This window comes from Octopus bimaculoides, chromosome 6, assembly GCF_046866305.1.
Source record: "Octopus bimaculoides isolate indiv1 chromosome 6, ASM4686630v1, whole genome shotgun sequence".
NCBI classification, from domain to species: Eukaryota; Metazoa; Mollusca; class Cephalopoda; order Octopoda; family Octopodidae; genus Octopus; species Octopus bimaculoides.
The window spans coordinates 10,070,069-10,087,513 of NC_142933.1; the positions used below are offsets into that span (position 1 = coordinate 10,070,069).

Consider the following 17,445-nt stretch of genomic DNA (forward strand, 5'->3'; position numbering starts at 1 on the left):
GCATTTAACATTCTGAGGCTTCTGGTCCAACATGTTAGATTATTTTGTACATTGAGGAAGTCGATGGCTTGGGATAAATTTTCCTCGTCTTTCAATAGTTGTGGCAGACAGAGGGAGTTATATGTATGAATCTATCGAGACGGGTTCAATATTTTACAGATACCTTACATTTTGAGTTCAAATGCCATCACGGATGACTTTGCGTATTTTTTTCATATCCAGATTCAAAGATATCTGCCACTCGGTATACGTAGAATCTATATAATCAAACACTACTAAAACTGTGATCCACTGAAAATATCTCCAACGTCCATTTTTTTCTTAATTTTATGTACATTTATGAGAACCAGTCGATATAAGCTCAGTTGGCATATTCAAGCAAACTTTCTCAAAACCTATTTAGTCCTATTTATGTGTTTGTGATAAAAACCCCACTCAATAGTGCCCCAAAATTTCGCTGATTATGGACATTTCGATCGAGTGCGAACATGCAATCAATTGTTTAAAAAATCTCCCTCCGTGTGAGAGAGATAATAAAATTATTTTATAGAAATTTTTGGCCAATATCGTCAATACTGTTTTTATTTGTTGCTTCTGTTGGAAATGATTATGTCCATGGCATTTGCTGGGCATCCCAAACCGTCCAGATGGAAACTGTTAATGTTTCGGTTACACTAGAGTAAGATGGAATCTTCAGGAAATACATAAGCAGTAAAGAAATTTCAGAGGGCCAATATTCTTAAGGAATAGATTTGGAGCAGATCAGGTAAGTGTGGAGTGGAGTTAGATAGAAAGTTGCTTTCTTCATGAGAATACACGTGACAGAGCCATCGTTTTTGAGAAGTGGAGGAAGATAAGATTCCGCAAGTTCGTGGATATCTTTTTGGAAAGAGACCGGATATTACGTCAGCAAGGTCGATAGAGGAATCCTGACGATTGGGCTACCCAGGATTTTCTTACATCTAACCCAGGCGTGCGCAAAACTAGAGAGGACATGAAATGTAAAAACCAGACTGGATTAGTTTAAGCGCAACTCCATTGTCTCCCGAGACAAAAGGATGCCAACAACATTTATATATATATATATATATATATATATATATATATATATATATATGTATGTATGTATGTATGTATGTATGTATGTATATCTACTTATATATAGATATATACAAGTTTGTGCGTATGTGTGTACGCGCGAACCCGAGCGTGTAGATTGGTATAGATATAAAGACAACGCTATCTAATGTGTGCTTCCATTTTAAAAGAGTATGGGTATGAATTGTGGGAGACGTAGCTTTTATGTGTAGAAGCTATCACATATAAGTGCTCTCTGTGTCTCGCAGAGTTATTCTACGTATTACAAACTAGTTGTCTTAGAATCAAAGAAAGTTATGGTAGTCATATGACATTTCCGACAGACGCTTTATTATGAATCGCTGACTTTTTAAAACAGCGTAGTATATACTTAAATAACCTAATTTATCTAATTTAAGAAGAATCAATCCATTTATCTCTTACAACTCCAACGAAGTTCGTAATCAGACAGGTTTACTTCCCAACAACAAGCTTCTGGGTTCAGCCTCACTGCGTAGCCCGTTGGGTAAGTATCTTCTACTATAGTCTCGGGTCGATCAAGGCCTTGTGGCTGGAGATAGGATATATATATATATATATATATATATTAAATTATACATATTAATTATATATATATATATATATATATATATATAATTAAATTAAATATAATTAAATATATCTATGAAGAAACGATGAATTTTTTCATTATGAGGTTTTTTCACGCTGACTACTTGCTAAATTGTTATAAAGAATTTATCCTATATTATATTATATATATATATATATATATATATATATATATATATATATATATATATATACTTGTGTGTGTGAGTGTGTGTTTGTGTGAGTGTCGTTGTGTCTGTGTTTGTCCCTCATTTACCGCAGGTGTCGCTGTGTTTAGGTTCACATAACTTAGCGGTCTGGCAAAAGAGCCGATAGGATAAATTGTAGCGGTGACGGATGGGCCATACACAAGCATAAAAGCACACACACACACACACACACACACACACACACACACACACACACACACACACACACACACACACACACCCCACACCACACCACACCACATACATAATATTTTTGTTTCAAAACATTTTTTATCTTTTTTTTCTTTTTATTCAAGAAATAGTTGGTGGAATGTATATGTTGTATGAAATGGATTTCAGCGGAAATTTTTTGAGTTAATAATTAACAAATTCCTTTTCTACTGTGTGTGCACATGGTGTTAAATGGATTTAAAGTATAATCAGCAATTACATTAAAAGAGTTTGGGAGGGATTACTTTTCGTCTCCTTCGTGGCGTGTTTGTGTGTGTGTGCGTGTATGTCTGTTTTTTTTTTGTGTGGTGTGAACGTGTCATATGAATGTTATAATCTATGTGCATGAGTGAGTTTATTTGTAGGCTTATGTTGTTTAGGATGATCGCTTATTAACGCTTTCGTTCGTTATAACCAAATTCTTCAAGAAAAAAATTTGTTCCAGTTTGGTTCAATTTTTCTGAAAGTATTCGGTTGGTTAAACGAACGTAAACGATGATAAAGAATTATCCAAAATTCTGGCTGCCTCCTTTTTCGTAATATATATACACACACACGCACGCACGCCGCACGCACGCACGCACGCCGCACGCACGCACGCACGCACGCACGCACGCGCACACACACGCCCGCCCGCCCGACCGCACGTACGCACATACCATAAACGTTGAATAATATAAGGGACGGAACTTAAAATAACTTTTTTAACTTAGCGAGAGTTGTCTCCCTTGAATTTTGCACTAATTTTTACAGCCTCCTTATCGTCGTCGTTTTCGTGCTATGTTTGCTCTTCTGTTCAGAAATCATGCCCTGCAGGGTCGCATGTGGACTACAAGGCCTGCACTTGATCTGCAGCAGAGAAGACATCTACTGCAGCTGAAGTTACTTGACGCAACGGACAAGTGACGCTGTTCATGTTTTCTTTCGCATTGTTTCTTGTTTTCTCTGAGTTGCTCCTCCTCATTAACTGCGATTACATGCTTCAGCGATTGGTGTCTTTCCTCGCAACGCCGCAGGCTCTTCTCTTCCCAACTGTCCGGCGAAATGCCGGAGATCTTCATAAGTCTCTTCAGCTCATCGCTCTATCGCAACCTATGACCACCACATATTCTCCAACCCCCACGCAGTTTAGCGTAAAAAAACTGCTATTGTCTTCCTCCGTCCTGCAAATATGTCCTACCCAGCGCACCTACAATGAGGTAATGAGGGCCTCCACATTAACTGAGCTAGCACGGCGCAGCACCTCTACAACAGGACCTTGATGTGCCTGCGATAGGGCCATGCGTTCCGTGACGTAGAAGAGGCAAAGGAAGAGTGCAGCACTGTACACCATTATATTCGTGTTGCAGGCAATGCCATAGCAGTTTCATAGATTCTACTCCTCTCCTTAACTTCGAAGCCAGAAGAATTAATACAAGACTCTGTACTGCTGCGATAGATAAAGGTCCCTGTGTACCTTAGGAGCTCTCCGTGTACTGTCACTAGCTCGGACTCTAGATCTCTTGGGACATCTTGGCGGGGAATGATAGAACAGCTCAGTCTTCGATATGTTGATCTAGAGAACAGTCATTTCTACTGCACAAGAAAACCAGTTCACAATGTGTTGTATGTCCTCTATGCTGCTGGCCACGATCGCTGAGACGTCTGCGTAAGGCAGCTCTCTGAGCAACATTTCCTTGAACAACCTCGTAATAATATTGTAAAAGGTGCTGTTAGCAGCCAAATCTTTGGAGCTGAGATACGTTGAATGCACTCCAAAAACGTTTGTGTAATTGTATTCCTTTGGGGCGATCTTTCGCTTTGGCTCTCAGAACTGTCATCCGGAAAAGCTGCTTTTGTTCATTAATTTCCGTATTCTTTTTTATTTATTTACTTTGTTTTTACGTGAGAGGAGAAAGTGAAAGATGTATGAACGTGTATATGAAAAGGACGCGCGCGGGCGTGTGTGTGATGGAGAGGGGGAGAGAGAGAGAGAGAGATAATGGCGTTTACACATACAAGAGAACACACACGTTCACTCACTCACTTTCTTTCTTTCTCTCTTTTTATTTCTCTCTCTTCCTTTCTCTTTCACTCTCTCTTTCACACACGCACACAAACACACACATATCCATTTAATGTACACGTACATAATCTTCCACTTTCTCCTCTCTTCCCTTCAAAACAAAATTAAATAAATGAAATTTTTTACAGAAATTAACGACTTTAAAACAATAAAAAAATACATTAAGATATAGACTGTTTAAAGAAAGCTAAAATATAAATATTTACTGTGCAAACAACTTAAATTTTTGAAATCACATTCAGTAAAAAATATTTCTAAATGATTAAAATATTGTGCACGTCAAAAAGTCGGTGTTTTTTCTTAGAGAGCGCGAAGTCTGTGTGTGTGTTTGACACGCCATGGTATTCATTATATGTGTCTGTGTGTATCCTGTATGTCTGTATGTGTGTTGATGTCACGGAAGCCAAATTTTTCGTAAAGAAATAACAAACGAAAATTGTTTTTAATCGTTTTCATTAATAAATAGAGGTCCAAATGTCACCCAAATTCTGTACTACACTGCTGAAGGTATGAATAAAAATACAAATTTTAAAAAAATCAATTAAGATATTTCGGGTATGAATATCTCAAAAGTTTTAGTATTACTGAGATATATATGCGTGTGCGTGTATCATTATGTCTGTGTTTTTTTCCTCACTACCGCTTGACAACAAGTGTTGCAGTATTTATGCCCCCGTAACGTAGCATTTCGACAAAAGACATCCTTAGAATAAGTACCAGGCTTTAAAACAATAAGTATTAAATTTTGATTTCTTCGACTAAAAATTATCGAAAGGCGATGCCCAAGTATGGTTGAAGTCTAATGATTGAAACAAGAAAGATTCTTTCTATCGCCCTATATGGCATCGATGCGAAGAATATCATCACAAGAGTATTTACAAAATCAATAATTCTAGGAAGAAGTGGTATTCGCAGAATACCTAAATCAGCCACGTTTCTTTGGGTCGAGTATTACATGATGTTCAAAGAACCCTGCAGTTACCGAGTAGTATCCAAGAGACCGGAAAAGGCCACTCCGAGGGCCTCAATGATGATTTATTTAACGATTTAGACCTAAATGGAAAAGAAGGGCGTAAACAAGAACGGATTTGAAGCGCATTGTGACTGGCTGTGTATGAAAACATCTGATAACTTTATAGATACAGGTGATACATGGGATCATGTGTACAGAATGTACGCTATATCGATGTATTCATTAAATACCATTTGCAGCTTATTTCTTACAAAGTGTCTCTTTTTTTTATTACGGGTATACCAGCAATGTAGAGGAAATTGAACTCAGGGTGATAAAGAGCGGAACAAATACCGCAAGTTATATGCTATGAATTCCTTACAAATCTGTCGACCCCACCACCACCACGGCCACCACCAGCACCACCAGCACCACCAGCACCACCACCACCCACCATCCACCACCACTGCCGCCGCCGCCTCCGCCGCCGCCTCCGCCGCCGCCTCCGCCGCCTCCGCCGCCTCCGCCGCCGCCTCCGCCGCCGCCTCCGCCTCCGCCTCCGCCGCCGCCTCCGCCGCCTCCGCCGCCTCCGCCGCCGCCTCCGCCGCCACCGGTCTACGTAGCCGGCAAAAATGAATAGCACCTGTATTGCAATGGGCCAGCCTTTTCACATTGTGTGTCACGTTGATTCTACCTGAGAACTACGTTAAGGGTACGTGTGTCTGAGGAGTGCTCGTTAATTTCACTGGCACGTCGTTCCGCTGATCGAATCAACTGGAACCTTCCTCGAAGTAACCGACGGAGTGGCTGTTACGAAGAAAATTCCAAATGCAAAACAAACAATGAACATGTCATTATATACTTAAAATTATGTGATAAATTTTTTTGTTAAAATAATAAATACAGATTCTAATAAAAAGCAAGTTTTATGATTTCAGTATGTCACACGCATGTAACATCTGTGCATTGTGACCCTCACATACCGTAAGCTTTTTTTACAGCACTATATAAATCTAAGTCATCGATAATTCAGCAGCCACTCGGTAGTTTCAAGGTAAGTTAAATATATAGTAATAATTTCAGCATTGCAAAGCATTCTTTAAAAGAAACATGGATTTTTGTTAAGTTATCGCAGTTATATTCAAAGACATTCTAATTAGAACATATTCTGGAAAACCAAAGACTAGAATTTGTACTTTATTATAATCTCGACATAATCGACTATGATGTAATATCCTGCTTAAAATTCATAGAATGCTATTTAAATTGAAAAGGATTTAATTTGTGTTTAGTCCAGAAGTTATTTATATGTTGTTTACAATATACATATATATCTATATCTATATATATATATATATATATATATATATATATATATATATATATATATATATATATATATATATATATATATATACATACATACATACATACATACATACATACATACATACATACATACATACATACATTTACTTGTATTTTGTTGATCGGCAGAAAGTAGAAAAAGTGGATAAAATGATGAGAGTTTGATTGCGGAAAACCTGCAAGAAGCTCACCTCCAAACTAGAAACAGTTTCAGTAAAATAACTGGGATTCATATTGAAGGATATTTTCGGAGATGATTGCCTCCCTGTCAGAGAAGATGAACCGTTTATTCTTCAGCTACCCAACAAACAAGTAATTTATATAACATTAACAGTTACTGGTTTTCATATAATACGTTAGGCGGCGTTGTAGTTTATAGTATAAATCTTTATATAAAACACATTGTATACATTCTGGTATTACATATTTGTCTTCAGTAAGTGTTACTGCATTTATCTGGTTATAATTTGGAAGAGTCCTTCTGCTTATGTCTTAGTATGAATGCACATCACAGTAAATGAACACTATCTTGTTTAATTTTGTATAAGCCTATACAAAGAGAGCCCTTAAGTGTTGGCAGTTGCTCTTGAACTAGAACTTTACTAGTGAATGAATTAATGCATCATACATACATGCGCGCGCACACACACACACACGAGTACACACACACAAACAGACACACACCAATATGCGGTTAAGTCGGAAGAAATACAATATTTACTTGCATGGCAAGGCTGTGATCTGAAACGGTAGCACGCTGGACGAAATGCTTAGCGGTATTTCGTGTGTCTTTACCTTCTGAGTTCAAATTCTGCTGAGGTCGATTTTGCGTTTCATCCTTTCGGGGTCAATAAATTAAGTGTCAGTTGCGTAATGGGTTCGAATTAATCGACTGGCCTCCTACCCCAAAATTCCGGGCCTTGTGCCTACAGTAGAAAAGAATATTTACTTGCATGACATTTTGACTTTTATATGTGCGTATGACAAAATTAATAAATATATATAAAATATAGAAATATACTTATATATAATCGGGTATATATAAGTATTTTTCTATACTTTATATATATTTATTAATTTTGCTTTTACGGCTTTTATGCTTGCGACTACTAACGTTATTATCTGTATGAATAATAAAGTTCTTTTATATGTATATATATAATGTGTCGGGGTGTGTGTGTTCATATAAATATATGTACATTCCTATTTATACGAGTGAATGTGTGCTTGTGTGCACACATTCGCTCGTAGCTTCGGGCCGACCAAAGCCTTGTGAGTGGATTTGGTAGACGGAACCTTGAATATATTATACATTTGTGTGTGTGTGTGTGTGTGTGTGTGTGTGTGTTTGACTCCCCCGCCATCTCTTGACAAACAATGCTGGTTTTGTTTATGTCTCCGTGACCTAGCGGTTCGGCAAAAGAAATCAATAGAATAAGTACTAGGCTTACAAAGAAAATATCCTGGGGTCGATTTCTTCGACTAATACCCTTTAAGGCGGTGCTCCGGCATAGCCGCAATCAAATGACTAAAACAAGTAAAAAGATAAAAGAATATATATATATATATATATATATATATATATATATATATATATATATATATATATATATATATACGAGATACAGTGTCTGTATGACAGCTCCTTTATTATATAGTAATGTTGGTTGTTCCGATATTTAGTTGTGGTTTATATTTCTTGATGAATTGTTTTTCCTTGTTTATTCACTGTTGTTGGGTGAAAGAGTCCGTGCATTTGTAAAGGGGAATATTTTCCAACAAACCTCGGAGTGTACAAAACCCTGGTAACTTCGATCCTTCTATACTGGTGTGAGAGCTGGACATTTACAGCTGACATGGAACGAAGTCTCCAGGCTTTTGAACACAAGTACTTCACTATACTGCTACATATCCTGTACACAAAGTGAACAACTCTAATCAGGCAACAAGTCAGCAAATACGCGTGGCGACGGCAGACTATGAGAGCATTTCAAGTGATGCTCCAACGAGTAACTGCATCAGTTAAAGGATACTGATGATGATATTGTTCCCTTACAACCTTTAGTGATATAGATGACATGTATTTCCTTGACTTCATTTAAACCATACTGTATGTTCTAGATGTGAACTATTAATGCTAACCAGACGGATGTAGATATAATTTATATCATTGATTCGAAGATATATTTCCATTTTCCATAACGTTTTATGCATAAATCCTAATAAGAGAGCTAATTAACCTGCCTTTCTCAGATGAAAACTATATATAAGAGATAGTAATATACATTACTATACATACAAATCCACACACATATGCATTAGTAATATTTCATGAACACAGGTTAGAGACAGTAGATTTATGATTTCAGTATGTTACATGCAGCAGCTGTATATTTTAGGAATCGTATTAACTTAAGAAACCATTCTTAAAGTTATTCACAATACTATATTAGCAAATGTTGATGAAGAACTTTACTAAGGTAAGGTAAATACTTAAGAAATAATTGATTGTTTCCATAGCACATCCCAGCGAGATGGAAACCTTTTAGGGCATGAAACAAAATGCTAAGCGCTCAACTTTACCTATCATATATAAAGGCGAATACGTATTTTCAATACCTTGTGGTATTTCATCATGGCCGGTATCTGACAGACTGTAACAGACAGTCTGTTACAGTCTGTCAGATACCGGCCATGATGAAATACCACAAGGTATTGAAAATACGTATTCGCCTTTATATATTTAATCCTTTATATTGAACACTCAATATTTCATCTATTCAATAAGACATATTCCATATATTCAATAAGACATTCATTACTTCATTTCATTGTACCATCCATTTTTATATTATATATTATATATTCCATATTTTATATCCCACATTAATTTTACAAAAATATAAATAAAACATAAAAAACAGACAGAGTTGGAACTCTTTTAAACAAAATAATATATTCCTCCATACACGATCGTACAAAACCCTTTTTTTGTATTTATTTTTACACACACACACACACACACACACACACACACACACACACACACACACACACATATATATATATATATATATATATATATATATATATATATATATATATGTATACATATTTTGATAGACAGATAGATGGATGTATATATCTATATATCTATATCTATATATCTATATAAGACAAAACTTACTTGAAAGAAGATGCCTGTCGTTCAATCATATAATAATATAAATAATATATATATATATATATATGCATATATACATACGTATATGTACATACTTACATCTATACGTCTATCTATCTATCTATCTATCTATCTATCTATCTATCTATCTATCTGTCTCTCTCTCTCTCTCTCTCTCTCTCTCTCTATATATATATATATATATATATATATATATATATATATATAGGTACAGGACGTCATAAAACGTGTACAACAAAAAAATACGAAGTACGAGTACATGGACTCTGAACTATTTTTTCGAACAACGAACGACACAAATGGAAAACATGACAAACAGCATAAAGAACGACCCTTCATCAGTTTTTGACTGTTTTTCTAGTCTCGTATTTCGAGCATCTAACAACAATATACATTTTCGATAAAACAGTAGCTCCCGCAAAGCAAATTAAATAAAATTTGAGATTTTGCGGAGAGTCAAAATTGGTAACACAAACAGGACAGTGAAAACAAACAGGAAGGGCTGCTAAGCCTTAACAAGGTTGTGGTAACGAACGCATAAATCAAGCTTGGACAGGAGAGAGACAAGGACACACACGTCTTCCTTGTTCCAGCTACACGGGAGAGAAAGAAGCACAAGTTAGGAGAAGAAGGAAAGACGGCTGATGGTCACGTGTGAGCCACGTGAGCAAGGGTGGAGGAGTGAGGGAGAGAGAGAGAGAGAGTGACAGAGTAATAGGATAGAATAGTGGGAGAACGTCATGAATAGTGGGAGAAGAGGAGGTAAAAGAATAAGAGAGACAAAGAGAGAAAAACCAAACAGTAAAAAGATACTATAGAGTGCGCATCAGAATTATTAAGATAAAACTTACTTAGAAGAACATCTCTTCCTGTTTGTTTACACAATTCTGTTTGTGTTACCAATTTTTACCCTCCGCAAAATCCCCATTTTTTTAAAATTTGCTTTGAGGGAGTAACTGCTTTATCGAAAGCGTATATTCTTGTTAAATGCTCGATGTACGAGACTAGAAAAACAGGCAACAACTGATGAAGGATCGTCCTTTATGTTGTTTGTCTTGTTTTCCATTTGTGTCTTTTGTTGTTCGCAAAAATGGTTCATATTCCATGCACTCGTAATTCGTATTTTTTGTTGTACACGTTTCATGACGTTCTGTACCCACGTATTCATATATATATATATACGTATACACACACACACACACACACACACACACACACACACACACACACACACACACACACACACACATATATATATATATATATATATATATTTCTCTCCTGGTTTCTTTCTGTGTTCCTTTCTGTTGAAGAGCGTAAGCTCGAAGCGTTAAAGACTTTCTCTGTTCCCGAGCGTTATACTAATACATCCATTTGTTGTTTACACCACCTGTCTTCGTCAGTTGTTTTTTTCGTGAATTCTCCCTATATATATATATATATATATATATATATATATATATATATATATATATATATATATAATTCTTTTTTAGTGCCTGATTATCTAATACACTCACCGGTTCGATTCCCGCTCAGTTACTTATGTATTTTTTCTAATTTTTTTCTTGTCTTGCAACCTCTGAATCACTAAAAGAGAATGACTCTTCTCAGACACAATGAAATATGCTTTAACACACGAATTCACATAAAGAAACTGGTAAACCAAATACACAGATGAAATGTATATATATATATATATATATATATATATATATATATGTGTGTGTGTGTGTGTGTGTGTGTGTGTGTGTGTGTGTGTGTGTGTGTGTGTATGTGTGTGTGTATAGAAAGAGAGAGAGAGATGTACATATGTATGTATATATTCAATATGCACACACGCACACACGCGCACACGTACGCACACGCACGCACACACACACACACACACACACACATACGCATACAGACTATATAATGAGACCAAAGAAAGAGACGACACTGAAGGAAAACAATGGGGCTGCAAATTCTAAAAGTTTATTGATCGACAGAAAGCTTGAAGGAGAAAAGTAAGACAATTGTAATAATTCCATTGAACAGAAAGCATTTCAAGAAAATAAGCTAATGGAATAAACGGTCTTGTGACTAGTGGGAAGTTCAGGAGAGTAACGAGTTCTGTGTAAAAGAAATTAATAAAATTCTATCTGACAGCAACCCTGGATCTTTTGCAATAATACAAGCATCCCCTAAAACTTTGTACAAATAGCTTTGGTTTTGTGCAATAAAATCCCTTATGTTATAATTGTTTTCTGTCTCTTTCAGTGCACGCTATTTCGATGTCGTGGAACTTCATAATAACGATTAGCTGGGTAATGCAATGAAGAAAACAGTATGTATAGCCTTCTACAGAAGAATTTTGATTCGATGTCATTTTAACTCAACAATATTGAGAAGTTCATATTTATTTACTAAACTGACATAAGATTACCAATTCTCTGACTTGTTTCAAACATTGGAATGCGACCATGCTGTGATACCATTTTGAACGGTTTCTGTTGAACAAACCGCAACCCCACCATACTTATTCATTTTCAAGTATGCCACTTATCTTATCAGTCCCTTCTCTCCAAACTGGTCGGGCTGTTTCCGAAACAAAACAGTACTGGTTCTCTTAGAAAAATCTGCCCCCCCCCCCCCCATCGATTAAATTTTAATACTCCTCCGCAACAAATATTGTCGTTATAATCTGACATCTGAACTATAAGAAACAGAGTAATTAACAATCACACTAATACAACACACCCTAACTCCCACCCCTCCACCCATAGCCCTAGAATATCCTTAAACCTCCTTACCAGCACCACCAGCCCTGATCCTAATATTCCACCTAATACCCTTAACCAACCTAGCGCTCCTGCTATACCCACCACCGAAATAGGCGATGATAGGTGATAATAATATTACTAGACACGAGAACGATTATAAGCTACATCCCACGGACAACTCCCTCACCACCCCACAAAAATACCAAACCTAACGCCACGGCAGATAATGCTTATAAAACCATGTCAACCCCAAACAATCACAACCCTGCAAACTCCACTTTAGCACCTTCTAGAATCCTATGCAGTAGGAGACGCTCCACCTCTTATCTCTTAAATACTAAATTACAGTATGAACAGAAGATTGTAAGTATATACATATCGGCTCATGCAGCATCACTTTAAAGGTCAGAGTTAGTAAACACTCTTCTAGGTTTAAATCTCACGCGAGAACAAACAACACTTCCTTATCTAGTCTCTTTGATAACATAACACAATACTCAGTTATAGACAATTTAAAATGGTCCATCGTTACCCATGCTAAACCATAAATCGGTTACAACAGCATGTGATCTCTGCATCGGAGAAGTCTTATCTATAACGCAATGCAACATATGGCGTAGTGGTTAAGAGCACGGGCTACGAACCCCAAGATTCCGATTTCAAGCAGTGATCTGAGTGATAATAATAATAACATCGAAAAATACCTTAGGAATGAGAACCCGGGTTCGAAATTTCCCCAAGACACCTGATGAAGGCTGGAGGGTATATCAGCAGAAACGTTGTGTTAACAACAAACAAGATAAGGACAAATATCCGTCAAATGTAAATAATGTAAATAATGTACATAACTCTTCATCTCTTAAATATAGAACTGTATACATCATGAGCTATTTTACGTTTGTTTTTCTTCTATTCACATACAGATAGCCTTGTATTTACTTCTAGTTATTTCCAATATAGTAGCCGATGTAAATGCAGTTGCCAATGACTCACCATCAAATCGAGGCCAAAAAAGTAGGTTTAAAGAGTTTTAATTCTTAGGTTTCGATATGATGTTGTATTGGATCTCTATTTTTTTTTTTTTGGCATAAGAAAACTCAAGTTTCTTATTTCGTTATTGCCCACAAGGGGCTAAACATAGAGGGGACAGACAAGGACAGACAAAGGGATTAAGTCGATTACATCGATCCCAGTGCGTAACTGGTACTTAATTATCGACTCCGAAAGGATGAAAGGCAAAGTGGACCTCGGCGGAATTTGAACCCAGAACGTAACGGCAGACGAAATACTGCTAAGCATTTCGTCAGGTGTGCTAACGTTTCTGCCAGCTCACCGCCTTACTCAAGTTTCTATGGCTCTCTCTTTCTTTCTCTCCACCGCCTCTCTCTCTCTCCATCACTCTTCTCTTTCAGATGACGATATCCAATTCTTTCATTGCTCTCTGTCTAACAATGCGTCTGTCTGTCTTTCTGCCTGTCTGTCTCTGTCTGTCTCTTTCTTTTTCTATCTCTCCAAAAATTGATGCTAAATTCTTTTCTCTATCTGTCCAAATAGTGAAGGTGCGTGGCTTAGTGGTTAGGGCATTCGACTCACGATCGTAAGGTCATGAGTTCAATTCCCGGCGACGCGTTGTGTCCTTGAGCAAGACTCTTTATTTCACGTTGCTCCAGTCCACTCAGCTGGCAAAAATGAGTAGTACCTGTATTTCAAAGGGCCAACCTTGTCACACACTGTGTCACGCTGAATATCCCCGAGAACTACGTTAAGGGTACACGTGTCTGTGGAGTGCTCAGCCACATGAACGTTAATTTCACGAGCAAGCTGTTCCGTTGATCGCATCAGCTGGGACCCTGGTCGTCGTAACCGACGGAGTGCTCCTTTATCAGTGCAAATAACACACCTACCAGAATATTTTTTCACGTCATAACTTTGAAACATTGTATCAATGAAGAACTTTCGCCTAATTTCCAATATATTTTCCAAAGACGAAAATATTTTGAACGGGACAACAATGCACGGTAATCCAAACAATGGACTATAATAACTGTTGTAATTTAATCATCCATAGTCTGATACAATATTTCGGAATAAAGTTCCTTCTTCAGATATTCAAATATCCCTAGGAATTGATGGAAGCACTGCTATTATTTTCTGACGTCCCACGTTCTAATTGTTGTTGTTGGCACTCCGTCGCTTACGACGTCGAGGGTTCCAGTTGATCTGATCAACGGAACAACCTGCTCGTGAAATTAACGTGTAAGTGGCTGAGCACTCCACAGACACGTGTACCCTTAACGTAGTTCTCGGGGATATTCAATGTGACACAGTGTGACAAGGCTGACCCTTTAAATTACAGGCACAACAGAAACAGGAAGTCAGAGTGAGAGAAAGTTGTGGGGAAAGAGTACAGCAGGGTTCGCCACCATCCCCTGCCGGAGCCTTGTGGTGTTTTAGGTGTTTTCACTCAATAAACACTCACAACGCCCGGTCTGTGAATCGAAACCGCGATCCTATGACCGCGAGTTCGCTGCTCTAACCACTGAGCCATTGCGCCTCCATACATTCTAATTATGACTGAATTAAATCCAACCAATATTTCAATTAAACATTGATACATCCACTTTTATTAAAATAACGAAATATAAGTTATTTTATTTTATTATTGATAAATGTATTTCTCTATCTTATCATTGATGAATGCATTTATTTTTGTATAGAATGTAAAGGATGTCAACATAACGGGAAATGCATTTGCAATAATACGTTTGGCTTTTATATAACCGCGGGTGAGTGTATGAAAATGATGTGCGTGTTATTCCAACTCCTAACTTTGTACAAAAGTAAGTACAAACTAAAATGTCTTTCCTCATACAGTGCATAAAGCAGTTTACAGTTCGTTTCACTTACACCATCGGCATCATCATCATCGTCATCATCAACAGCATCATGATCATCATCATCATCGCCGTCGTCATCGTCGTCAACATCATCGTCGTCGTCATCGTCGTCATCATCATCATCGCCGTCATCGTCGTCATCGTCGTCGTTGTCGTCATCATCATCATCATCATCATCATCATCATCATCATCATCATCAACAGGTGTAATGTCAAGGACCTTCACCAAAGGTTTTTCTCCCCCCCCCCCCTGCCGTTCATACACATTCACCAAATCCTAGCTTGATGTTATCAAACCAGTTTGTCCTAGGTTTTCTTCCAGAAGGTTTGCCATTTATGTTTCCTTCCTTCTAGTAACAGTCTTTTTATATCCAGTGTTTTTTTTTTCAATTATATGACTCGAAATCTGAACATCAAGGGGATCCTTGCTGTCTGTCGTGGTGGACGGGTTAGCAGTAGCAGCCACTCAGTGTACCAAGTGGTGTGTTGTGGCTGAAAGTTTGTTGATGGTTTTCAATATTAAAGGACCTGGCATTCGATTCCTTTGTGCCGTTGCTGGTTTCGCTTGCTGCTGTCCTTGGCTGTCCTTCGACAATTCCCCGCTCATTTGGTTGCTGAGTTTACATGTACACATACATCGCTTTGCGTATCTCTTTTACTCTTTTACTTGTTTCATTCATTTGACTGCGGCCATGCTGGAGCACCGCCTTTAGTCGAACAAATCGACGCCAGGACTTATTCTTTGTAAGCCTAGCACTTATTCTATCGTCGCTTTTACCGAACCGCTAGTGTTACGGTGACGTAAACACACCAGCATCGGTTGTCAAGCGATGGTGCGGAGACAAAAACAGACGCACAAACACACACACACACACATACAAATACATATATATATATATATATATATATATATATATATATACGGTCCTCCTTCAGTTTCCGTCTACCGAATCCACTCACAAAGCTTTGATCGGCCCGTGGCTATAGAAGTAAACACTTGCTCAAGGTGCCACACAGTGGAACTGAACCCGGAACCATGTGGTTGGGAAACAGGCTACTTACCACACAGCCACTCCCATGCATACACATATATGCTCACACGCATCTATATCCATACTCCTGTTCTGACTCACACACACACACACACACACACATACACACATTATATAAATTATATTTTAATGTAATTTTATTAGAAACGCCGCCCAAATTTTTATATGTATATCCAATTCATTTTTCCTTAAATTGTTTTTTAAATGTCCTTTAAAGAAATAAATATGCAGTTTTTTTGCGTATGTTCAATATATGTTCGTACGTGTAACTAAAAGCAATTTATCTATATACTAAAAGCAATTTATACTAAAAGCAATTTATCCAATCAATTTCTCAGACTGTATAGATGACAGTGGAAAATGCCTGAGCGCTGGTGACTTTCGATTCGGTTTGCATAAACGTCGTTGTGTTGCATTTTACTGCAAGGTGTATAAAGATGATATAAAGCTAAATATACAATATGATGTAGGTATGTATAACCTAAAATTTCCTCTTTTATGAGTATGTATGTGTATTCATATATATATATATATATATATATATATATATATATATATATATATATATATATATATATATATATGTGTATATATATATATATATATATATATGTATATATATATATATATATATATATATATATATATATATATATGTATATATATATATATATATATGTATATATATATATATATATATATATATATATATATATATATATATATATATATATATATATGTATGTATGCATGTGTGTCTGTGTGTGCGTGTGTAAAAAAACTGGGTCCTTAACTTGTACAATTTGTCAAGAGATTTGCAAGGCACCAGCAGGACACGAGAGACACATTTGTGTCCATAGGATATGATTAACGTTTTATTTTACTGAAACGCAGTTTGTCGTTCACGACTAGAGAATCCATCAGACACACACATACGCACATACATATATATGTATATATATATATATATATATATATATATATATATATATATATATATATATATATATATATA

The 17,445-nt window shown here is 36.8% G+C and overlaps 1 protein-coding gene across 3 annotated transcripts in view; it reads left to right on the forward strand.

Moving 5' to 3' along the window:
• Positions 1–1,512: 1,512 nt before the first annotated feature.
• LOC128248177 (uncharacterized) overlaps positions 1,513–17,445 on the forward strand; it is a 17,598-nt gene continuing 1,665 nt past the window's right edge. The window contains exons 1-5 of one of the 3 annotated variants that reach the window (XM_052969059.2): positions 1,513–1,603; positions 11,979–12,045; positions 13,405–13,495; positions 15,199–15,321; positions 16,769–16,900. In XM_052969059.2, the coding sequence (XP_052825019.1) occupies positions 12,034–12,045; positions 13,405–13,495; positions 15,199–15,321; positions 16,769–16,900 (358 nt within the window). In that variant the 5' untranslated portion in view covers positions 1,513–1,603; positions 11,979–12,033. Of the gene's footprint in view, positions 1,604–6,119; positions 6,198–8,952; positions 8,992–11,978; positions 12,046–13,404; positions 13,496–15,198; positions 15,322–16,768; positions 16,901–17,445 lie in introns of those variants that run through there. The other 2 variants (XM_089353407.1, XM_052969058.1) reach the window with 2 other exon arrangements.